This window comes from Trichinella spiralis, assembly GCF_000181795.1.
Source record: "Trichinella spiralis strain ISS 195 chromosome Unknown Scfld5, whole genome shotgun sequence".
NCBI classification, from domain to species: Eukaryota; Metazoa; Nematoda; class Enoplea; order Trichinellida; family Trichinellidae; genus Trichinella; species Trichinella spiralis.
In genome coordinates this window covers 5265627-5290573 of record NW_003526944.1, presented here as the reverse complement: position 1 = coordinate 5290573, position 24947 = coordinate 5265627, and the positions used below count along the sequence as shown (strand labels likewise).

The 24947-nt window shown below is 30.2% G+C and overlaps 4 protein-coding genes across 4 annotated transcripts; 3 read left to right on the top strand and 1 right to left on the bottom strand.

Annotated features, from left to right (window-relative positions):
* Window positions 1-4953: 4953 nt before the first annotated feature.
* On the top strand, window positions 4954-7340 carry Tsp_09285 (conserved hypothetical protein). Its single transcript, XM_003375659.1, has 7 exons — window positions 4954-4973; window positions 5123-5306; window positions 6079-6108; window positions 6666-6735; window positions 6988-7058; window positions 7095-7217; window positions 7284-7340. Exons 1-7 carry the CDS (start codon window positions 4954-4956, stop codon window positions 7338-7340), a joined length of 555 nt encoding a protein of 184 aa, XP_003375707.1.
* A 3654-nt stretch (window positions 7341-10994) lies between these two features.
* On the top strand, window positions 10995-18153 carry Tsp_09284 (protein kinase C delta type). Its single transcript, XM_003375658.1, has 14 exons — window positions 10995-11112; window positions 11229-11430; window positions 11465-11707; window positions 13342-13459; window positions 13597-13726; window positions 13973-14201; window positions 14537-14624; window positions 14679-14852; window positions 15147-15368; window positions 15424-15612; window positions 15664-15804; window positions 16186-16320; window positions 17640-17708; window positions 17947-18153. The coding sequence occupies exons 1-14, from the start codon at window positions 10995-10997 to the stop codon at window positions 18151-18153; spliced, it is 2265 nt and encodes a 754-aa protein (XP_003375706.1).
* Window positions 18154-19047: 894 nt separating this feature from the next.
* Tsp_09283 (zinc finger RAD18 domain-containing protein) lies at window positions 19048-23655 on the top strand. The gene is made up of 13 exons (XM_003375657.1): window positions 19048-19187; window positions 20135-20285; window positions 20340-20451; window positions 20503-20598; window positions 20658-20701; window positions 20758-20917; window positions 20981-21057; window positions 21117-21285; window positions 21505-21852; window positions 22321-22471; window positions 22533-22686; window positions 22760-22834; window positions 22903-23655. The coding sequence occupies exons 1-13, from the start codon at window positions 19048-19050 to the stop codon at window positions 23653-23655; spliced, it is 2430 nt and encodes an 809-aa protein (XP_003375705.1).
* A 103-nt stretch (window positions 23656-23758) lies between these two features.
* Window positions 23759-24494, bottom strand: Tsp_09282 (heat shock protein beta-1). The gene is made up of 2 exons (XM_003375656.1): window positions 24205-24494; window positions 23759-24005 (listed from the first exon to the last, which is right to left on the bottom strand). Exons 1-2 carry the CDS (start codon window positions 24492-24494, stop codon window positions 23759-23761), a joined length of 537 nt encoding a protein of 178 aa, XP_003375704.1.
* Between the last annotated feature and the right edge of the window lie 453 nt (window positions 24495-24947).

The following is a 24947-nucleotide window of genomic DNA, read 5'->3' as shown; positions in this document are numbered from 1 at the left end:
TGCACCCATCCATCCGCATCATTTATTGCAAATCAACAACAATGTCAACGTGGGAGTATTAGAGCAAATTTCAAACATGCATATTCTCATTTATTCCAGTAATAAATTAATGTTTGTTTTGCTATTGAATAAAATTACTTTTTTCACTTTTCAAGAAAAAAATGAGGAAATATGTTGAAAACAAAACATTTCCCCAAATTGTTTCTTACTCTTCAGATATACAATACGAAGTTTGATTTTATACAGACCTATTCAAATTTATTGGCAAATAAATCAGCATTATTTATAAAGAAACAAAAATAACTATATATCCATATTTTTCAAAATGTATTTATTAAAATATTTTCTACAGGTTTGTTTGAGTTTTTTTTGAAAATGTTATAATTCACAATGATTCTTCAGTGTGGAAAATCATACTTGGAATAGTTTGAAAATTTAAAATTTTTTCATAATTTAAACAATCAGTTGCGAATGATAATTGAACTCTTATTTATGAATGAATATATTAATTGTTGTAAATTGTAATAATTGTTTGACGTTGCAGTGGATCTGGATAGATGCGCGGCTGTTCTGTTTGCAATCGTCAGCAGAATACTTTTTCAAATATTTAAATTGTTTTCTGTGAACTGTCGAGTAAAAAATATATCTATTGAAAATAATTGTTTGTTCTTTTTATTATGCATTTTGTTTATTTATTAATTTATTTATACGGATGGATAGGCGGAGATGACCTTTTGAACTTGAAACTTTGAAAACTTCAAATCTGCATCCTGGCTATTTTGTTCACAATTGAAATCAATAAATAAACTGCTGCACATAAATTACGTTTGGCTATTTAAAAATAAAATAAAATTTAAATTTCTTGCTCAATCTCTTTTTTTTGTGTTCTTTTTTTTTGATTTTCCAATTTATACTTGATCACGACGAACATTTGGTGAAGTAAAATAATTTTTTCAGACGTAATTTCTTTTAAATTCTTGTTTCATTTTAATTTATTAAAGCTGCTAATAACTATATACTGCTCTTTTTGACGACTTAATTTTAAATAATAATTTTTTACTACTGCAAATTCCAACGCACAGATGTTGATTTTTATTTCGCCTATTTTTTTATTAGTATTTATTTTCAACTTTTGTCTTTTTATCTGTCTGCTATTTGAAAAATTAAACGAGTTATTAGCAGTTGTCCGTCGACTATTGCATGCTGAAAATCTTGAAATGATGATGATTTTATCAAATGAATTAAATCAAGAAAATTTGCATTTCTTTGCTAATGCAAAAGTTTCAATTTTTCTTTTTTGAATAAATTAATTGTTCTAAATTTACTTTGCAATATTATGTATTCATAAATAGAAGTAAACAATTTTATTCCATTTATTCAAATCTACTGTAATATTTCCTTCTTGTTGATTGTTGTTTTCTTTATTTTCTATTGTTGATCATCAAATAAACTGAAATTGATGACGTGTCGTGCTAAATCTTTCAACTGACAATGAAACTACAAATCGTTGAACAAGCATCTCTTCTTCTTCAAGCTGAAAAAATGCTAAATTTTTAATAAATAAATAAAATAAATAATTCAATTCAACTATCTACTTGATTTGAGATGCAATCTGCTTGATATTGCATTTGACATTGCAACTTCTTCTTTTCATTTCATAATTTGGAATTATTGAAATTCACTTGACTTATCATATCCAATTTTGAAAACAATCCGAATGTGAAATATTACGATAATGGAAAAAATTTGCATAATCCCATTCCAATTACTAGTTGTTTCCCGCACTGTAAAATCAGCAGAATTTTCTCAAAGAAATAATAATATTCAGTATTTGCATGTATTTTATTATCTGTTTGATTAAGTAAGAAAAATTAGAAGTCGATTTATTAAGTTTCAGTAAATAAATCTCGCAAATCATTTTATATTATCTGAATTTTTTCCTGAAATAAGTAATGTTAATATGAATTTGAACATTATGAAATTTTTTCTTTTTGAATAAACTATTATTCATTTTTCAATTTTTTTTCTTCTACTTCTTTTTGACAACATTCATGCAATGTCAAATTGTGTGAAAAGCTTATGTCAACGGCACCACTTTCATTGAATATAAATTTATATTTTATCATAATTGTTTATTTAAAAGTTATATGATGAATTTCCGCAATGATATTTTTTTCATATTTAATCAAATTATACTTTGTTTTGCAGTTTTAGTTTAATTGAAAATTATTGATTTATCATATGCTCATAGGAAGTAGGTACTCTTTATTAAATGATGAATATTCATTGAGAAAGGAAAGAAAAAAACTCATTCAAACAATAACAGTTTGAGCATTATTCTTTTTTATTCTATTGCATATTTGTTTCTACTACTTTAAAATAGTTTTGTTATTCTTTTCTCTCTCTCACACACAATTATTATAAATATCAAAATTATTATAAATGTGATATTTAATAAATTTCATATTTACTGCTTTTGTGTAATTAATATTTCACATTTTGAATGATCATTATTTTCAAGTTCAAGTTGGTTATTTCTCTTTGATGTGCTCCATCATTTGAACCTTATTGAAATAGAAAACGTTATTATTTTTTTAGTTAGCAAAATTAGCACTTTCACATTCAAGTTTATTTTGACCATTTAATCATGCATTTTATTTTTATATTAAATTTTATTTTTTCATTGTGAAGATTGTAAGTATAAATTGACTATTGATCGTCACTTTGAGAATTTTTGACATTTTGATTGCTCTTTGGTAAAAACAAAAAATCATTTTTTTGCATCTTGTGCAAGAAAAAAAATATGGGGCAATTGGAAATTTTATGACTTTTTTTTCAAATTATATTATAGCTGTGAAAAATTGAAATTATTAAAAATGAAACATAATCAGATGAAAAGTTCACTTATCCCATTTGATTACAGTTTAATCTATTATTGAAACATATGCAAAAATATATTTATTCATAATTATGCTAATATATATATATATATATATATATTGAAGCGTGCATTAATGTAATTGAAGAGAGTCATTGATTGGAATTCGTTAATCCATAATTTAATAGTTCTCTTTTCAATCATGTATATGCGGAAGCTGTTTGGTGAATTTGAGGAATTTAATAAAACTAACGCATATATTGATACTATCATTGTTTGAAATTTGTGTTAACGTATTTTCAGTTTCGTAAACAAATTTTTATTTTATTCCAACGAAGTAAGAGCTCTTTAATGCGGATATTTAAGAAAGTTTGGAAAAGCAAGATGTTTAGAAGTGGAAAGAATGAAATTTTTTTCCAACAAAGAAATTTATTAACAAAGGCAGCTGTTTGACAATGTCTGTCACTTTGATATGGTTGTAAATAACAACAAATAAATAATTATAATAAAAGTAATTTTATACTACTCTTTTTAATAAAACGTACACTAATACGAAAATGCAAACCATTTCAATTTTTAAATTGACAAACAAGAGAAATCAATCTAAAGTTACTACCACTTCATTTTTTCTACTTCAGTTTGTAATACTTTTTAAATAAAATTTTTTTTATCGATTGTCTAATAAATTGGAAAAAAAAGTTTCCATTTCAAAATTGAATATTATGCTCTGCTATTTTTTTAATCAACTTTTGCTATTCAAGCAAACATTCAATTGCGATTTAACAGAAGCATTATAATGAGTTGACTGAGCAATTTTTTGTCACAAAACCTTAACAAATCATTTATTTTCTTTTTGTGACTTTTAAAGTTTTTTTTTGAATAATCATTTCTCGAAACAAACAAAATTTTACTCTTGTTGCACTTTACGACAATAATAATGTAAATTGTTCTTGATTTTCACTTTTGATAAAAAATTTAAATTTTCACTGCACGCTCGCTTGTCACTATTCGCATGGCATTGTGTACACTGATGAAAAATTGTAATTCTGTGATGTATATGAATTGGTAAGTTGTTTGAAAATTTTTTCATACAATTGTCTATGTTTATTTTGTCATTCATTTGTCATAATTATAAATAATTATTCTATGATAAATTCATATTACATGTGAAAATGCAATTTGTTGTTTCAATCTATTACCAGTTGTATTAAATAAATGTTATTTTGTTATTTTAGTATTTTCGTTCAGTTTTTGTATTAGTTTAAAGCAGATGAAGATGTTTAACAATGGACGCTCATTTTGCAGGAACAGTTATTTATTCCCTGCTTGTCATAATAAACAAGATAACGATTTGCTATTGGTCTAAATATTTTTCATTAATCAAAATATTAAGTGAATTGAATTGGATTGTTGAATTTAATAATAAACAGACGTTTGATTATCGAAATTAATTAAAATTTCAACGCTTTGCCTGGACCATATCACTTTGATGTAACTTCTTTTTATTATTTCATGTAAAAAAAAGCATAAACTCGTAATATTTTCAAATGTAAACTTTCATTGATTTTATTAATAATTTCAAGAACTTGTAAGTGATCTTTACTTTGATGTCGATATTGATTTTTAAAATAGTTCGTTCGTCGTTTTCAAATATTTGTTAGGCTTGGCTTTTTTTCTAAACAGACTGTTAGAGAAAAGCACTTTGAGGTATGCGTGTTTTATAGTTTCAATTGCTTGTCAGGTGAATTTTTCATGTGATTAAAATTTGTTTGTTGTTTTATTGTTCTAATTGTTGTTGAATGGGCATATTTTAATGATGGTATTGAAGAATTTCTCATGAAAATGCAAAAAAAAAATTTTCTCTATCTTCCTTTTATATATATACATAAAAGTGTTGAATTTTATTCGACCAAGCAACGTGCTAAACGTTGTTTAATGGAATTCGGCAAAAAGTGATGTTTGGCATAGTTTAATAAATTGTATGTGTGCGTGTTGGTAATGTTACGCTGCATGATTTGAAATGTTGTCCAGACAGCTAGTATTTTTGCAACAGTGACGATGACTAACTAGACTAGATGAAAAAGTCACATGACAAGTGGGATGAATCATGATTATTATTTTTTGTTTCGTTGTTTTTATTGTTATAATTTTTTCTGGATAATCTTGTTGAAAGGGATGCTAATTTTGTTGGAGGTAATTTGAATATGATAACTGAATATCACTGAATGCTTCGTCTATTTTCAGTTTGTGGAACGATCATCATACACGACGTTCTATTGCTAAACAAACAGCACGGCCTTTTGCTTGGTTGCCAGTTGCTGTTGTGGAAAGGGGTGTTCTGTCAATACTGCTCTGCTTTGTTCAAGCTTCCACTAAACGTTTTACCAGTCGTTGTCGTCAGTTTACACTGGATAGAAACTGTCAAACCGTCATGTTCCAAAGAATCTTCATCCTCACTTCTTGTCTATTTTCAAACTTCAAATCAGCATCTCTTCCCACTTCAATATGGTAAATTATTCATTTATTTATTTATTTTCTAAACATTATGTTGTTTTGTACAAAAATTCAAACTTAAAAAAACTTAACTTGAAACAATTATCAGTTTTAAAACATACTTTCAAAATATATAAATTAATTGTTTTTTTTATTTTGAAATATTTTGTAATTTTTGTATTATTTATTTTTACATAAACAGTGACACATTCTGAAATTTAAAATATACACGTCTATTTTTACATTTCACATTTGAGAAGACGTAAATTGGAAAATTACTGAATAAAATTAACTTAACTTGAAGTAATTTGGTCTGTAAATATTGATGCGAATCTTAATTTTCACCTACAATTTTGTGCGAATAGAATGAAAGTGCCTTACTGCTTACTTACATCACTCTTACTGCATTATTTCAATTGACGAACTAAATTTATCAAAATATGCAGTTTCTTTTTTCCATATTCAAATATCAACATGGGGATATTTATTTCCACATAATATAATATGTAAAGTTAAAAACTCAAAGAAAATTTCTTCGAATTGTAATTTTTGTTCATTATACTAGTGTTTTTTTTAATTTACGATGTTGTTACAATCAAATAAGTTTTCAAATAAATTTCAAAATACGTATTCCGTCATAAAAGAGGTGTTATTATTGTAAAATTATGCTTAAGAAATTTAAATATGTTTTTTTTAATTGTGTTAAGATTTACCGCTTACAGTACAATGAAAGTCAAGTATTTTAAAATTTACCAGTTTTATCTGAAATACAGTGAAGCATCGATTAAGCATTGCTATAGGCGAAATTTAATAAAACTGTTGCAAAAGTTGTTTGTCAAAAATTTCACATCAAGAAAAAAATATCATGGCTTCAAAGCAATTGTTTTTTGCGTGTTAAGTGTTATTTCATAGAATTATATAATTTGCAATAATAAGTTGTTTTTCTCATTTTTATTTTGATGCCTTGATTGGTTTTTTGATGTCCAATTTTGTGTAAATATTCGTATTTATTTTTGCAAGTATGGATCGTGTAAGTTATATACATGAAAGTGAAGATTTCTGTATAAAATTCCATTTCATGCAATTAATGTAGTTGTTTTAAAATTATGCTAAAGTTAAATGGATTAAGTGATTAGCTGTCGCTTTATCCATTCTTATCAACGTTATCATTATATTTTCTTCCACTGTTACATGTGCTAGTGGAAGTGTTTTCATATTTGATAAGGTTTCTTAAATAGTGTATTGTAAGTTAGTTAATTTATTACTTTTCTATATCATTATTTAACTGTAATAGAATACAATCATACCGAAGTTGTATTTATTAGCTAATGAATTTAATGAAAGCACAAGCACAACGCAAGGCGGTTTTATATTCTAATAGATTCAATTGAAGCTATTGAAATTTTGAATTTTTAAACATGACATTAAATCTACTACTTTGATGATTGTATTGAATATTTAGCAAGGAATTTCTTGTAGAAGTTCATTTGGGGCAGTAAAATTGATCCCAATTTTTCTGACTATTGCCTTGACTGCAAATGGTCATCAAGTTTTCTTTAAGCTGCTGGAATTTAATAAATCTTAATCATACTTCCATTTTCTAATTACGCTTTAAGCGAAGAAACGAAAAGCAAATATAATCACAGTAGAGATTTGTGAATGGTGGAAATTTTGTCCTTGCAGTGGGGTAATTTATTGATGAAACGATTTGCAAAAGTTCAAGTTTGGAAAATGTCCCAACAGTGTTAAACTTTCTCAGCAGCGCAAGTGTTCCAACTGCGGTATATCTAATGTGATTAGTGAAATGCCAATTCCAAAATCACATTTAATAGTTCAACATTTGTCTGTTATTATTATTTTTTGTAATTTTGTATAAAAATGTTTGTTTTTTAATTATTTTAATTTATATTAGTGTAAAAAGTGCATTAGACAAGACAAATGGACAGACAGGCAGATAGATGTACAATAAACAGTGTTATTGCCATTTCAATTCCAATGCGGAACTCGTTGTTGCCTGTGTGACATTCACGATTGGCAGAATTACTAATTTTTGTCGAATTTTTACCATGGAAAAATTGATCAGAAAATGCAATTTAACATAATGCTGAAGTTCAGATCAGCCATGCTTGGCTTGGTTTGGAAAGTTCTTTGAAAGCTGGCACTGTTTATTTCATTTTGCTAATTTTTTATTTATCTCAAACTGCTGTTGTTTTCATACGAAGACTTCATATATACATCTCACAGACTCATTTTGAGCTCATTTTATGACAGTGAATAAGGAAGTAATATTTTCAATAGCTCACTTCAAATAGCACTGTTTCATTGAGAATGATCATATTGATTTCATCTTTGGATAGCCTACGAAAAGCTGATTAACTTTAAATTTCATTCATAAGCTAATCATCGCCATGATCTACCCATCTATCTATGAGCAAAGTAAACCATGGATAAAAAAAGTACTTTGCTCTTTGAATAAGAGATTTTAATAATTTGTTTTATTTGATTTGATTAGATTATTTGTAAATGTTGTTGTAAGATTTATTATTTTAGGCAGTTTTAACAATCACCAATAATGGATTTGTTTTATATATGATTGTTTGCAGTATTTATGTAAATTTATTGAGCAGTTCAATTTTTACAAAGAGAATATGCAAATAAATGTCGAAATATGAATACAATAAAGCTGCGCTTTTTCATTTCAAACATATGGCTCCGCAATTTGTTATGTAGAATCCAGTTAAACTTATGAAAAATTAACAGTAGCAGTTGTTTGATGAAAGTTTATTCCAATTGTTGATAAAAATTTATGCTTTTGATATTTTTCAATTTGCAAATTAACAGTCTTTCTTGGTAGTTTTCCAGCTTTCTTGAATGTACTCTTTCTTGAATTGATCGTTGAATACGATTTATTCATTTAAAAATAAAAAGATGGAAGGGGATTTTACAATATGACTTATTTTAAATATTTATGTATTTAATTATTTATTTACAGCAGTTATTTTCAGTTTTGCAGCAAAAGTAATGTTTTTTAAAGAACAATAAATTGATTAACATTGAATACAATTCATTAAAATACAATTTCAGCAATTGTGTTTGTATTCAGAAAAAAGATTTACGATTAAAATCAATTTGATTTGATTTGAGAGATTTATATATGTATTTATTTAATGAAATTTGCATGGCTTTTTATTTTTCATTTGTATCATGTAGTTTAATTCTGTTTAATGGACATAAATGTTGATAAAATTGTAAGTAGATTTTTAAAAATTGTTCATTATTATGTTCATAGTAATTCAAAACATTCATGAAGCGTCTCATTTCAGTTTTGAAGAAGCTTTTTTATGAATAGTTTATTTAAATTCAGAGCTTTTAGTTTTGAAAATTTAAGTTGTTACATTTTAAAATTTCACGTACGCACTTTAAAATTTATAATGTATTTTACGCGTACTTTGGTTGAAATCAAAATTTTCTTATTAGCAAATATTGAACTATTTTGCGCATATTTGAATCGAGTTGTATTACAGTAATTTTAAAATTTAGCTAAAACTGTTTTTCATTAAGATTTAACATTTTTATTTGCAAGACAATTAATGTATGCTTTAGAGTTATGAAAAATAATTTATTATGTCATTTTTGAAGCATAATTTTTACTCAATCTTTACAATATAGAACCAGCAGTTTTGAAATATTTTGCATTATAAAAAGATATCAAATGGAGATAGTTATGTTCAATGAAATCTATTTTCAATAATTTGCCTGAAAGTTTCCGTTTTTTAGCTTTGAATAAAGAAAGCATAATATTGTTTTAAAATTATGCTATTTTTTTATTAATTAAATTATAGTTTTTATTTTATTACAGTCAACATATATATATATATGTGTATTTATATGTATGGGTGAAGTTTCGAAATTATATTTTTTTAATACTGTATAGTTTGATTTTCAAAAAATTTAAATTTGATCAAAAACCATGAATAATACTATTGTAATAATACTTTTAACTGTTTATATTGATTGAATTTCTTTCCTGTTTTTGGGAAACAGTAAATATATGCTTTCAATTGAGTTTCAAACTTAGACAGGAAAAGATTGAATGACTTTGCATAAGGAAAAAGTCGACTGATGTTTCCTCAATAAAAAGCAATTAGCGAAGCCGAATGACTTCGTTTAAAGTCTTGCATCGCTGACAGAAACAATGATTTCGCTTTATTCAACTTTTTTCACCTCGACATTCGCTTTTCTATCTGATTGGTCAGATTTTTTCTGACGTCGCAGCAGTGGTAGAAAAAAAGAAAGAAGCACTTGTTTTAAATTTCATGTATAAATTGCACTAAAGTTTAGTTAGGTTTTTGCTTTTTTACTTCAACGCTTTCTATTATCCCTTTTCTCTGCAACAGAATAATACTTGGCAATTTGAACTCATCTACAGCAAAATAATCTTAATCCAACGTTTGCAGGTTTATTTTATTTATTTGTATGTTTTTTAATAAGAATATTTTTTTTCAATGAGTAGATGTTTGAGTTTTAAATATTCATTAAAAGTTTTAAGGCAAAGTTTAACTTGTAAAGTAGTATTTCACGACCACTTATATCTATATATTTATATATTGAAATTGTCGAACAGTGTCAAATGTGCAAATCAGTGAACGAACGTTGTTTTCAATTGATAATTCCAATAATGACCGATTATTGAATGAATTGATGCTCTAAATTAAATTAATCTGTAATTATTAATTATTCGTATTATTCTTTTTCTGTTGCATATTATATAAAAATGCATTAGTAGCAGTTTCACATAAACAGTGAAAGAGCAGTGGAAAGAAGCAGATTAATATTGAGTTGATGATATTTCGAATTATTTGTGTTGTTGTTGTCATCAGTTGGTAGAAACTGTCGGTTTGTGCAGTAGCGCGTTGTGCTAAAAACACCCTGCTATGTGAAAAAGCTTCTCCATGCCGGTGTGTGAATTGGACCACATGGTGATCAGTTTGCCGTGGTCCGTTGATCCGCTTTGTCGTTGCTTTTGAAATTTTACTCCTCAAGTCCGCTTACCGCTCAGCGCTCATTTCCTGCCAATAGTTTGCGCTTTACCAGAAAGCTTTTTATCGACCTGATATGATTGTCATTGCCAACTCTCTTTTCCTTACTTTTTTCCTATTCGACCGAAGAATCACTGCACACGCATACACATACACACGTATATGTACTACTACCATCGTGCGGTTTCAATCGATTGAACCAAGAAAAATAGGTCTGAAATATTTTTCCCTTGCCTCGAGCTTATCCTTGTTCTTTTTGCTTATTCACATCTCTCTCACCTGGAGGCGTCGCAAGAGGCTCCAAATATTACTTGTTGGTCTCGTGTGCTTTTCACTTTCGCTTGCCAAAACAAACCAAACTTGGATCATCTTGATTAGTTGTGTTTCGAAAATTGACCGCGACCGTTCAATTAATAGCGTATAGAAATTTAAATTTCAATCTAATCGGCAAAATCTGCTTCTTTTTTTCTTCTATCTGTGTTCAATTTTCAATTATTCTTTGTTGTTTTCATGCATTCAATTTGTTGCAGTTTTCAGGGTTCATTCATCCAGTGTAAGCATGCCAGTGATTTAATGCAGAATTGATGTTGAATCAAGGAGGCGTGCTGCGTGTGAAGCTCGCTCGAGCGGAATTGTTGGATACTGAATGTTCTGTAGAATTGAGCTGTGCGATGAATATCAAAAAACGTATCAAAGAAGAAGGTGATGATGATTGGAAGAATACAATTTTTTTTTCTTCTCATCATTTAATCTTAATTTCTACGATGAAGCAACAAAAATTGTGAAATTATTCTTTTTTTCATTCTTTTTTTCTACAGGTAAACGATCAAAATTAGTTCAAGATGGCGAAACTCATTATTTGGAATGGAACAAGTGTTTCGATGTGGTTGTATGCGCTAATTGTGTGCTGCAGATATTGCTTGCCGAAGAATCCGGTCGGCCAATTGCTGATGCTTTAGTTCGTCTTGAAGATTTAATGGACAAATTTCACAACGGCAATACGGCTACAGTTTGGGTATAGTTTTATATATTTCTATTCATATTCCACTTTCAGCCGCTCATTTAAGATCCATCTCCATCCAACTGGCAAATTGTTGGTACAGTTGAAGTGGATTGCTGATCAGAGTAGCACATCTTCGTCGGAACGTTCAGGCGATGGTAAATTGATGGCTTTTGGAATTGAACGACGTCGAGGCGCTATTCGACACAATAAAGTACACGAAATTCGTGGTCATCCGTTTGTAGCTACATTTTTTCGACAGCCGACATTTTGCTCCATATGTTCATTCTTTCTTTGGTAAGCTTTTTAATTGGGTATTTCACACTGAAAAGCTTCTGACAGAAAGGTCAATATCCGGCTCTCTAGATGCTTGCTCTGGTGCTTCTTTTGCGGAAATTTGGTCAACTGGGTTGGTTAATTTGTTTTATTTTTTCACTCTATCGATCATCTTCACTAATTGACCATCTAATCTAACTTGGCTTGACCAAATATCTGTTTACTGAAATTCGTCGGTACTTATTAAAAAAAACACTGCGCTGTTAGTAGTTAAAAAATTTGCTCACAATTTTTCCTGTCTGTCGATTTGATCAGTCTGGCTGGTGAAATTACCCGAGAGAAATGTTATCTTTCTTTTTCAAATTTGAAAATGCTCAGATTTAATTCTACCATTTCGAGATGAAAATTTAATTGAAAAGAGAAAGCACAAAACTTCTAAATTGATCATTTTTATTTTATTTATTTTTCATAAATTGGGGAACATATCTTATTGCAATTTCACTTGGAAAAAATAATTCAACAATAAGTTGATGGTTGTTTATACGCAATAGTAGTTTCTTTGTTTTTACATTCAATCGAGCAATTTGCATTTCTGTAATAATTGTACTTGTGTTCAATGTTGTGCAACTATATGTGGACACGAATTTACTTAGAAATATCCTTCATAAAGTGTAATTAGCGAGCTAACAACATCAGGTGGATAGACGATGTGATAAAATATAAGCTTGAAAAAACTTCATCCCTTCACTTGTATGTATGAGGAGAAAGACTTTTCGTTCAATTGTGCAATGCTTCACATGAACTGTGCCAGTCGGTGGGCTACTGGGTTTTGGAATGTTGTCCATTTGAATACCAAAAGTCTATGCTGAGCATAATTCTCATTTTGTATATTTTGTTGTTGTTTTTCTTTGCAAAAGAAGAATCTCATCATTTATTTGATGCTTTTTCTCACTGCATTGTATTTACAACCCATTTCATCATCAATATGCAATTCTGAAAGTTCTGATCTTAATTATTTAAAACTTTAACTTAAGCTTAAATCACTACTTTGTGAATTTTTTAATTATATATGATGTTTTTATATGATAGTCATTTTATTATGGTTTCTGAACTTTTTCGATGATGAAAAAGTTCTTTGTCGAGGGAATTATTATATTCATGAGAAATAAGAATAATAATCATAACGGACAGTTTAGAAAAAACTTCAATAATGCATTGAAAAGGTGTTTTGTTGCGTATTTGTGAAATTATTTATTTGCTTTGATATTTAAGTCGCTTTAAAGCAAGAGAACAACAGAACGTAAGAAGCCTACATGGATTTATTTTCACCGAATAAAACTTTATCGATTTTGGCAATGGATGCAGTGCAACAGGAAACTTCATTTTCATTAAGCTCAATTATCACCCTGGTCGATATAAGTTATAAGCGATGGAAGAGAGACCAATGAAAAACACGATAAACGATTTTTTGTCCGTTTAAATAAATATGAAATATGTTTTTTCTTTGAAATTTGTGATGAAGAAATTTCATATTTGTCTGAAGGGAATTCTGTTTAAACTTTTGCACATTTTGCAGATTTAATATTTTTTTCTCTGATCATTTTAATAATATTTATTCCTTTTTTTCACTTGTGTGTGTGTCTGTTTATTAATAGGGGTTTGAATAAGCAAGGCTATCAGTGTCTTGTTTGTCGATGTGCTGTGCATAAACGATGTCACTCTAAAGTGCTCAGTCAATGTCCCGGTTCTGCATGGATTACAAAGGAAACAAAAGTAATTATGTTTTTTCTTTGTATCTTGTTTGAGTTTTACCTGTTATTATATTGCGCAGATGAAAAATATGCAAATATTTTGTTGGAAAATTTTTGTTCAAATCTTTTCAAAATTTTGCTCAATGAGATACGTTTTAGTATCTGAAAGAACGTTTCAAAATTGATATACCGCATCGATTTCGTGTGTACAATTTTAAAAGTCCAACATTTTGTGATCACTGTGGTTCGTTGCTTTATGGTCTTGTAAAGCAAGGTCTCAAATGTGAAAGTAAGCATGGAATTTTAGGAAAATTTTATTCAAATAATTATTGTTTAATTTTTTGATAATTCCTATTTGAAAAGTAAATTATGTATATTTATTTATTTGGCGAGCACTATTGAGCAGATTATTCATTTTTACGGGATTTTTTTTGTTCACTTGTTTGCAAAATTTTAAAATACATGATAATAATAATAATGTGGAAGAATTTTATTCTTTTTTTAATTTGTCCACTTTGCGAAATGTATATTTAAGCATGTGGTTTAAACGTACATCATCGATGTGTCACTTTGGTTCCGAATTTATGCGGAGTCAATCAACGTCAGCTTGCGGATGCGTTGGCAGATATTCGACTAAGTTCAGCTGATTTTGGTACGGCAAGTGGATCAACCGAACACATTTGCTGTACAGTTTCAAACAATTCATCTCTGAATCCGGAGAAAAAGGCTTCTTTGGCAATGTGCAAAGTCGGTGAAATGTCCAAGTGAGTCAGTTATTTTTTCACATATGATGTTGTATCTTCAAATAATAATTTTACGAATATAGTTCTTATTGTGTGTCGAAATAGCGCCTGGTTCTGTATTCTTATTTCATAAATTAATATTTAAATTATTATGTTGCTCATGATTGTGATGAAAAACGTTTCAGCATTTTTTCATCCACTCCTAACATTCTGAAGAAGGTGAAACCTTTTTTTCGCGCACAGACTTATAATCTTGAACAAAGTGATAACTGGCAGGATGGAAATAGGTGAGAGTTGCGGAGTTGTGCATACTTTTTTCCTTTAACATTTCCGCATTTTGCTGATTTTCATTATAGCTCATGTGCTGCATTGTATAAATCCAAGAAAATTACGCTGAATCATTTTAACATTTTAAAACTTCTCGGAAAAGGCAGCTTCGGAAAAGTAAGAGTTTCAGCTGTTTTTTTGTGAATGATCAAGTAATTCACAATTTCAAAGGTAATGCTTGTGGAGCTGAAAGCCAAAGGACAGTATTATGCAATGAAATGCTTGAAGAAAGATGTCATTTTGAATGGCGAAGACATTGAGTGCACCTTCATTGAACGTCGGGTACTGATTCTAGGTCAACAATCACCTTTTCTGACTAAAGTGTTCTGGTGCTTTCAGTCTCCAGTGAGACTTCGTCATATATTGCATATAAATAATCTCTTTTCTCGGCAATTTATCTTTAAAAAAATATTTACCTTTTTGAGGAATATGTGTTCTTTGTAATGGAATATTTAGCTGGTGGTGATTTGATGCATCATATACAGCGAATGAAGAAATTTGATGAGCCTACAGCTAAGCAAGTTTCCAGTCTTTTACTGCACGTGACATGATCAATACGGTGAGTTGGTTTTTCAGATTTTATGCTGCTGAAATACAATGTGGCTTGGAATTTCTTCACTCTCGAAATATTATATATAGGTAGGGATGAGATTTCTTTTTTTATATATTTGGCATTATTTCTTTTTATTAATTTCAATTTTAAATGTTCATCGAAATAGAGATCTCAAACTGGACAATGTGCTTTTGGACGTAGAAGGTCACATTCATCTCACCGACTTTGGCATGTGCAAGACGGAAATGAACCGAGAAAACGGGCTAGCTAGCACATTTTGCGGAACTCCGGATTATATTGCACCAGAAGTAGTGGAAAATTATCCGAAAGCAGGTTATCATTTTCATATTGATCATATTTTAGATTATCAAAGGCAAATTGTATTCTGAAGCTGTGGATTACTGGTCGTTTGGGGTTCTTTTGTACGAAATGCTGGTTGGTCAGTCACCTTTTCACGGGGAACGAGAAGATGAACTGTTCGAATCAATTCTCAACGAGCAGCCCGTTTTTCCAAAAACATTAAGCAGAGAAGCTGCTCGTTGTCTGCATGCAGTAAGCATTTGCATTTGAAAACTCACATACAAATGAGAGATTATTTTTCAGTTATTTGATCGCAATCCGTCGACACGATTAGGAATGCCTGGCTGTCCGCACGGTCCTATACGTTCCATAACGTTCTTCCGTTCGATAGACTGGAAGAAGATCCAACAACGTCAGGTTGTTCCTCCTTTTAAGCCAACAGTGGTAAGTCAGTTTTGCTTTACTGTTGCTGATTTGCTAGCATTCATTCAGTTGCATGTGTTTTTATCGAATGTTGTTCTAATACCATCATTGGATTTAATTGCAGTTTTAATTTTACTAATTCGTTAATGTTTACGAGCAATGTTCGACATTTTCATTGATGTGCTTACTTGTATGATGAAACAGCGCAACAAAGAGCAAGGACTGTTGCAATGCTTAATGCATGAGAAAATTAATTGTTCAATCCTAAATGCAATTTTCGTTGATTATGGTGTAAAATATACTGCATGTATAAAAGTAATGAAGTGAAATTAAAATATTTCGTTTATTATTTTGTATAATTATGTGACATTAACCGTAAACAAATAATTAATGAACATTCAGAAATCTGCGGCTGACGTAAGCAATTTCGATGATGATTTTACAAGTGAACAGTCGACGTTGACACCGCTTGATAGCCAGTTGTTGGAATCAATTGATCAAGAACAGTTTATGAATTTTACATACATCACCAGTGAAGTTGATTGGCCTCAATGAAACAAAGTTGTTCAAAGAAAAATGTTCAGGCAGTAACATTTTTGGTCTCGTTCAAAATTTGTTACTTAAATTTTCTACACTTCCTTCACTGACATCGCCCATTTTATATATAATTTGTGTAAATAAAATATTTTTGCGAAATACCGTTACTTTGCTATTTCCGGGCAAAATTACAAGCAAGAGTCGAAAAACGATGCATCAATCAACATGAAATGGCAATGAATATGGTTTTTTAGTATTTTTGAAACACCTCTTATTAATAACTATTGTTTTCAAATACTGAACGCGCTGTTTTCCCATTAAAATAGCTGACAACGTATGCTACGTGGTTTTGCTGGGTGTGATGTATTTTTTGTTACAAAAAATTAAGCATTATTCCACTGATTTATGTTGCTGATGATGATGATACTGGTGCACACGGACGGTGGTGATTTCAGCAACGTACAGTGCTAAAATACAGTAATATACTGTTTTGAACAGTAAAACTTTCGTTTTCTAAAGTAATATTTCTCATATAAAATAAATAAACTTAAAATTGAAAGCCATCTGAGAGAGAATAAGATTTGTTTCTATATAGATTAGAAAATATTTTTGAAATATTTGTAAAATTGCAATAATTAAAAAACCGAAAAATTTGACAAATAAAAAAGTAATTATGACATATTGAGTGAGCAATGCGATTGAGCAGTAAAGCTTTTTTGCATCACAGTTTCAATATTATATCTAATCATTATATTTTTTAAGTTAATTATTAGCATAGATTAAAAAAATTACAATTCAATTTACTTTTAATTTGAATTACTTAATTTGATGAACTTAATTTTCAACATAATTTGTATACGGTGAATTAAGTGATTTCATTTAATTTCTTATGTTTTATAGCTGTGGAATAGCTAATTTGCAAAATAATTTTTAATTTTTTTGTTGATAAATTTATATGAAATAATAATTATATTTATGAAAAAGTTTTTATTGGAGTAATTTATCGCATACTGTTTACGATGCGATACTGTTTAGGTGAGAATATGCATTTAACGTTGCTATTGAGTTGATCATCTCCTGATGGCAGTTTTCAGTTTTATAACTGAAAGGAATTGATTTTTAATTGACTTCGTAAATGATAAATTTACCCATGAATTGTCACACTGACTGTGATTTATGTTTATTTAGGTGTCAAATTGCCATTTTTGTACTGTTGTAGATCATGATATATGCTGCTTGAATTCAATGAATGCAACTCAAATTGCATTTTAAGATTTACAGTAAACATTATGTACTGTTGAATTATAATTTTCTTCTAGTTTCTACGGGCTATATGGACGATGATGGATACTTCAACGCAAGCATTTGCTGAAAGAGGAATGGAAGAAGTAAGTTTTTCATAAATTTCCAATGTAAAAATTGAATTTTTTTTACGGAAAATGTAACCTTTAAAATATTAGTTTTTTTCTCAATTAAACTGTAACATGGATCAATTGCTCAAGATTTGTCTTCGTATAAGTATATGTTCTTAGGATCTGTATTTGATAAAGCGATATTCGAAGATGGAATTGTTTTGTTTTTCCCTATACATTAGAAAGTTTCATTAATTAAGCAATTTTCTTTTAGGGAAATAAGTATAAACTTCTCCATGATCAAAGAATTTTTTGGCCGAACAGAGATAAAACGTTATCCAACATTGTTACACCTGTGGTGCCAACGCATCCCCTGAAGCGGAAACCGTTTTATGATTCTTATGAACACGAGTTTTTCTGTGCCGTCGGGTTGATATCCTTAATTGCTATTGGATATTACATTTATCGCAGATATCGTTAATGTTGTTTATTATCAGATCTATTTATACTGATTGTACATTGCAGTGTGTTGCAACATTGTTGTTGCACTTTATATATATGCGAAAAGTAACGTTTCTGATGATACGTAACGTTATAATATATATGGAGCTTTAATGAATGCTTTAGCAAATGAATTTATTTTGTTTTTTCATACTATACCTGGCATGTATATTGAAATATTGTAAATTGCTTCCATGGCTACACCACGGAAAAATAAAGATGTACATGACAAAAAATAATACAAGCACATTAAAAAGTAGATGCAGAAACTTTTGAAAATAGAAATTCAATGAGTAATATTTATATTGTATGGAACAGTAATAATGAAAAATCAGCATTTTCGGTTGGGATCAGCGGATAAAAATTTCATGGCACTGTCCTGTACTGCATTGCTCTCTTAACGTTTTGAAATTCAAAATTGGCGCATCACACTGATAATGCTTACTTTTCACTGCTACTGTGCTGAATATTGCTTCCATTCACGAGTCGTTAATCGCAATATTTCTGACAACATTTTTTGCATTACACAATGCACAGTCTACTTTAAAATTCTCATATAACGTATTTACTGAGAAAAAATAATAATTTTAATTGTTTAAAAATAAAAAATCACCACAGACAATCGTGCTAAATTTGTCATTTGTGACATTCAAGTACTTTAAGTACGGTAATTTTAAACGGTGTCATTTGTTTTTGTAGCGAGCCGTTGGTGTAGTCGATATCTTCTGCTTTATTATTTTTTATATTTTTTAATGATTTAAATTTATTTCCACCTGACACTGAAGCTGTTTATTAATATTATAACATTCACGTTTTATAATTGCAACAGTTGCATTTTATTGTTTGTTGTTGTGTAAATTTTATCCGTTTTGTGATGAACGATTGCAAATCCACGGCAGTTGAAGCTGATAAAAGACTAACCGTCAGCAGTTCGTTTCGATGGCGTGTCGGTTATTGGTTGACGCCAAAAAAAATTAAAAAGTTGCAATTTGAACGATTTATTGAAAAATGTCGGTAAGTGACCAATGGTAAAATTTGCTGTGATGTTTCTAGTATGTAGCATTTCTAAAATTATTGTTGTTGTTGTTCACCTATTTAATTTTATTTATTTATTTATTTTAAAATATTTATAAATGGTTTTTAACTAGTAAAATGTTTGAAATCCATATTTTTGAAACTAATTTTACCTTTATTTACATATTCAAATCAAAGCAGCACTGTACAACAAAGTTGAAAATGTTTATATATTATATAGATTATTTGTTTTTGAAATTGTTAATAAGATGATACTGAGAAATTAGCGTTTTATTTTTTTTAAAAGTATTTTTAATCTTTAACATTGTTATTTATTTACATGCATACTGATACGTGTATTTGTTTTAGAATTAAAGGAATCGACTTAATTCAAGTAAGTGTTTTTTTCATATTTTATAATTTGTTTTTCTGCATGTGTAATTTCATTAAATACCTGTTGATCATTATTGTGATATATATATTTTTTTAATTATGAATCTGAATATCGGTAATATTCATCCTAGATGTAAACCAATTTTTAATGAAAATGTTTCAACTGGTTGCTGTTAATTAGTTATTAATGAATGAACCTTTTTGGAAAAGAATAGCTTTTCGTTTATTTCTGCCACTTTTATGATTCACAACTTGCGAAAAGTATGAATGATATTATGTAAAGAAGTTTTTTTATTGTTTTTATCAGATTTGAAAATTGATGATTAATTTAATTGAAAATTTGTGAAAAAGCAAACCCTGTTTGCAAATGTCACAGTATTTGAAATGCAAACTGCACTAATTGCACCGCGGGATTAAAAAAAACATTTGACACAGAGTGTAAATGTTGGGAAAAGTGCACTGTTGACTTTTGTAATTAGAAAGTCATTACTCAGTTATGAGTGAAAAATTCTTTTCCCATCTTAGCCGTAATTCTTCGTTTCATTTTATGCCAGGCATGAAGATGTATATTTTGTGCAGATTGATTTCGACGAAGACATAAGTAACCAGTTGGATGTGCACGCTATAATTCACAAAGTCTCTGATTTTATTGTTCAAGCAAAAGAAGGCGACCAATATGCTGCTTCGGTTGTCGAAAAATTGGAGGTGAATTATACATTTTTGATAATATTTTGCGCGTTAAATGAATCTTTTGTTCAGAAATTTGAAAAAGAGCATCCAGAAATTTTGATGATTGATTCAATAGCAGCGTTGCGTGTTTTATGCAATCGTTTTGATCAGTATTCTTTGATTAAAGATGTTTGCGGTTCAGGTAATTGGGCAGTTCGCAATTCAATACAATGTCATTTACTTGCATTTTAAGGTCCTGTACTTACTCCGCACTTTATTTTGTTATCCGACAACAACTGCAAAGCGAATTTGTTAAAACTAGCTCAAAGTGGTATCACTTTTCCATTTGGTATGTATGCAGTTTAATTGTTTTAATTTTTATAATTAATTTTTTTTTTAATTTTTAAGTGTGCAAACCTGTTGCTGCTCATGGAACTGAACTTGCTCATCGAGTAAGTTTGCGAAAGTATTTTTCATAATTGGAATGAAAAAAAAATTTTTTTTAAAGATGCAACTGATTTTTGGTGAACACGGCATGAACGATATTGAAACTCCTTGCGTAGCACAGCAGTTTATTCCTCACGACGGCGTTCTGTACAAAGTATTCGCTGTGCAAGACAAGATTTTCATTTCAACGAGGCCATCGTTACGTAATTTCACAAGTGGAGGTGAGACAGACAGACAAAATTGGAATAATAAAATTTTAATATGTATTTTAATTTTGAATGCAGAATATCCGACAGTGATGTTCGAAACTCAGAAAATTTCGAAAATTGGATGCGTATCAGAGTTAACCCAAGTAACGCCAGTGTCATATTTTTGGATGTACTGTTTTGTTTTGCTTTTTAATAATTGTTGCACTTTTAGAGAGATAGTGAAGTTCATCCACCGGATCATTCTTCAATGTTCGGTGATGCACCTCGAAAATTGATAACTGAATTCAGCCGTCGAACGGGCCTTTCTTTGTTCGGCATGGATTTAATTGTAGAACAAACGACTGGTCAATTATTTGTCATTGATGTGAATGCTTTCCCAAGTAAGTGTGATCATTAATTACAGAAATTTTCATATTAAATGTTTTAAGTTGTAACTATTTTTCAGGATTACGGTAAAAATGTAAAATTCAAGTATTAATTTTGTAATTTTTTTTACTGTACTTTCATTATGATTAAGTTATTATTGTTCGTTGTATTTTTTGTCTGTGATATTCCAATTTAGTCTGTAAGCGATTGGTAGCTTATTGTGTTGTTTTCAGGTTATGATTCGGTTCCAGATTTCCACAATTTGCTCTGCGAATTTTTACACGAATCATTGCAAAAAAAGTGGTCACCGCAGATTGCGAATGCGGATGCGAAGACGATGATTGATTCTGGTATTGGAAGTAGCGGCGCTGATTCGGATAATTCTGATTCAGAGAAGAAGCTCAAAGCGATACGTTTACGTGCAACGCATGAACGTCGAACTTTTTCGTCAGATTCAGGCTCTTTGGCAGGCTCAATGTCATTGATTGCTTTTGAACCAGATCGGAACCGTATTAAACGATATTACGGTATTCCGAAGGCGTGCAAATTTCCGACTGGATCGGACTCCACTGTTAGTGAACGTTAATTTTAATATTTCTTATTATTTATTATCGACTACTTTCAACTGAATTTTTTTTTCATTTATTTATTGTACTTGTTTTCGACAGCTTTGTACCAACTTTCATTGTAGGAACTTTTTAACTTTTTAGCATTCCATTGATTGGTAATAATGTTTAAAATGAAATTTCTTGCGGTCGCAGGGTTTCTTTTTCCGTGTGGATACGGGAGAAGATTGGTATTTCACTTTTCATATCTCAGTGATTTTTTTCTTGTCCTGACGAGTCAATTTTGTATTGCTTTTGATTTGTACGTTTATTTATTTGGTTCTTGCCTGTTTTTGGACTCATGCTAATAGAAACAATAAGTTTTCTACTGCTTGTTGTGCTGATTGTTGATGCAAAATTTGAACTGTTCATTACAGATATATTTACTTTTATTTATTCAAATTTGTTTATATTATTATTATTATTAAAAATTCAGAATTCTAGAGATGATCTGTTCGAAATCAATTGTCGATAGTGCTTGGGAAACGTTGGATCCGAATCCAAATGTGCACGAACTTTTTGTGCAGTTCAATGATATGTTTTTTTGGGGTGCGTTGTCGTCGTGCGAAGTGCGCTGGAGTTCAAGAATGACATTGTAATTGTGATGTTGTTATTTTTCATTTATTTATGCTGACGTTATTCTTTTGGAATCTTAGATGTGCAGGGGTGTGTTCTTATGAAGGAAAGTATGGTCTTTGTTCAATTCGTCTCAGTCAACCGTTGCTGAAATACCGACCCCGTAAGGATCTAGTTGAAACTCTTCTCCACGAAATGATTCATGCTTATTTGTTTGTTACGGAAGGGAATAGGGTAAGTAAGCCCGTAAATGGCCTGAAATTGCAGTCCGTAAAAGAAAATCATTCAATTTATCTGATTCTACTAGGATCGAGATGGACATGGACCCGCATTTCAGAAACATATGCATCGAATCAATTCAACGGCCGGTACAAATATTACCGTATTAACAAGTTTATTTGTTTTCAAGTCGTTTTTTTTATCTTTCATATAATATAATTTTCATTTCAGATATATCATAATTTTCATGATGAAGTGAACGTACATCGTCAGCATTGGTGGCGTTGCAACGGAAAATGTCGCTACAGACGACCATTTTATGGATGGGTGAAACGTGCAACAAACAGGGCACCTGGTCCGTATGATTTTTGGTGGGCAGAGCACAAAAATTCTTGCGGTGGGACTTTTGAAAAAGTCAAAGAGCCCGAAGGTTATCAAGCAAAGCAAGCTCAGAAGCAAAAAGCTACCGTTGACAAACAGTCGCCAAAAGTGGAAAGCGTAAAATTTCCAGGCAAAGGTTATTCGTTGTTGTCTTGGATGGAACCAGGACCGTCGTCGACCGAGACAACGACAGTGAAAAACCGACTGCATGACAAGCAAGCTGAACGTGAAAAGATCGTGCCGAGTCCAAAAAACCTTAAGCAGACTGTTCTCTTTCCTGGCCAAGGATATTCCTTGATTAGTGGAAAACGTGAATCGAGACCCATTTTTGCAGAAACGGTACCAAAATTGAAGACCCAAATCAGCAAAATTGTCAACGAAGACACTGCTTCAAAGTGCTCTTCTGATCCTCCCATGCACGCTGCTATTGGTGAACCATTAACAGAGCAACAGGACTTCCACGAAAATTCAGTAAAAAGGCAAAATAATACGACAAATTTTATTCAGTTAAGTACAGATGACGTTAATTGTCCAAAATGCAAGCATCTCGTTCACATTCAGTACATCAACGAGCATTTGGACTATTGTTTAGAGTTCGAATGAGATTTCTCATTCGCTACAATTAGATTACTTTTTTTACCGATTACAATTGCAAAAAGTTTTATGCATTTAATCTTTCTACGTAATAAGAAATAAACCGCATTTTTCATTCATGAATCACTGGAATATCTTTTGGCTTGCCTTCCACTGCAGGCGGTGGATCGTACGGCGCTTCAATAACCAACTGCCCATCAGTTGAATATTTGCACTCCACTGTTTCAGCTTTGACGCCTTCGGGTAAGGTGAATTCGCGCTTGTACTCATACTTCGATTCCACATCATCTTGTTTTGAATGTTGTTTAGCTTCGAAATACAACTTATTACCACTAGTTTTGACATTAATCTCTTCTGGCCTATCACAAATTAAATACAACAAACATTATTATGTACTACTATTTTGATACAAAATCACACATCATATCATGATCAAATTAAAATACATTAAGTACTACAGATAAATGAATTAATATGTATTTTTTTGCTGAAAAAAATGAAAGAAATTCACAGTTTTACCAAGTGTAAAATTAGCAAAAGGAAGTCTTTGTTGCTTACTTAAATCGAGAAACATCAAATCGCAGTTTGAATTTCTTCATTCCATTCTCTTCGCAAATGAATGGCTCATAATAATCTTGAGCGTTGAAAAATGGTCTTGGAAAATAATGGAAAAAACTATTCATTTCACGCTCAAAGCGTCGCATTTCTCGATCAACAGTTCGACTGAAATCGCTAAGCGGTCCGTCCCACCATCCTGGACGCCACAAACCCATTTTGCAATTCCGTTGCCAAACCCCTGGATTTCCAATCAGGCGCAAAAGTTGCCCAGCAAAACGACTACTTGCCATTTCGACACAAAACTGAATCCTGCTTATCGACACTCAACGTGTTAAATGTGGAAAGATGCCTTACTGTCAGATTGCATCATACTTTATGCTTAGGTACGTTCTGGTAAGTAATGGCATGTGGCAACAATCTTAACTAAATTATTTTTGATAAATAGTTTTTTTCAACTATAAATCACATTTAATGTGCCAATTTATAATATTTATTAATTTAAAACTGAAATCATGAAAATTGTACTTGCATTTTATTACAGTATAAAAGCTGAATTCTTAGAAATTTATGATGCAAATAAATTTCATTTCGCATCAAAATTTAAAATTAAAAAATAAATTTTCATCTTTCAAGCTTTTTTTTAAAAATAATCAACCTTTAAGTGGGTATAAAGTTGCATGATTTAACGTACGATAAGTGAAATAAAAATATGCAAATATTGAAATTGAATTATGAAACTGATT

Coding starts and splice junctions, on each gene's coding strand:
- Tsp_09285 (XM_003375659.1), top strand. CDS start 4,954: ATGAAAAAGTCACATGACAA. Junction 4,974..5,122: donor ATGAAAAAGTCACATGACAA/GTGGGATGAATC, acceptor GTCTATTTTCAG/TTTGTGGAACGATCATCATA. Junction 7,218..7,283: donor TAATAGTTCAACATTTGTCT/GTTATTATTATT, acceptor AATTTATATTAG/TGTAAAAAGTGCATTAGACA.
- Tsp_09284 (XM_003375658.1), top strand. CDS start 10,995: ATGTTGAATCAAGGAGGCGTGCTGCGTGTGAAGCTCGCTCGAGCGGAA. Junction 13,460..13,596: donor GGATTACAAAGGAAACAAAA/GTAATTATGTTT, acceptor GATACGTTTTAG/TATCTGAAAGAACGTTTCAA. Junction 14,853..15,146: donor TCTGGTGCTTTCAGTCTCCA/GTGAGACTTCGT, acceptor TATTATATATAG/GTAGGGATGAGATTTCTTTT.
- Tsp_09283 (XM_003375657.1), top strand. CDS start 19,048: ATGAACGATTGCAAATCCACGGCAGTTGAAGCTGATAAAAGACTAACC. Junction 20,452..20,502: donor TAAAGATGTTTGCGGTTCAG/GTAATTGGGCAG, acceptor TTGCATTTTAAG/GTCCTGTACTTACTCCGCAC. Junction 21,853..22,320: donor GGACTCCACTGTTAGTGAAC/GTTAATTTTAAT, acceptor TCAGAATTCTAG/AGATGATCTGTTCGAAATCA.
- Tsp_09282 (XM_003375656.1), bottom strand. CDS start 24,494: ATGGCAAGTAGTCGTTTTGCTGGGCAACTTTTGCGCCTGATTGGAAAT. Junction 24,006..24,204: donor TTTGATGTTTCTCGATTTAA/GTAAGCAACAAA, acceptor AATTTGTGATAG/GCCAGAAGAGATTAATGTCA.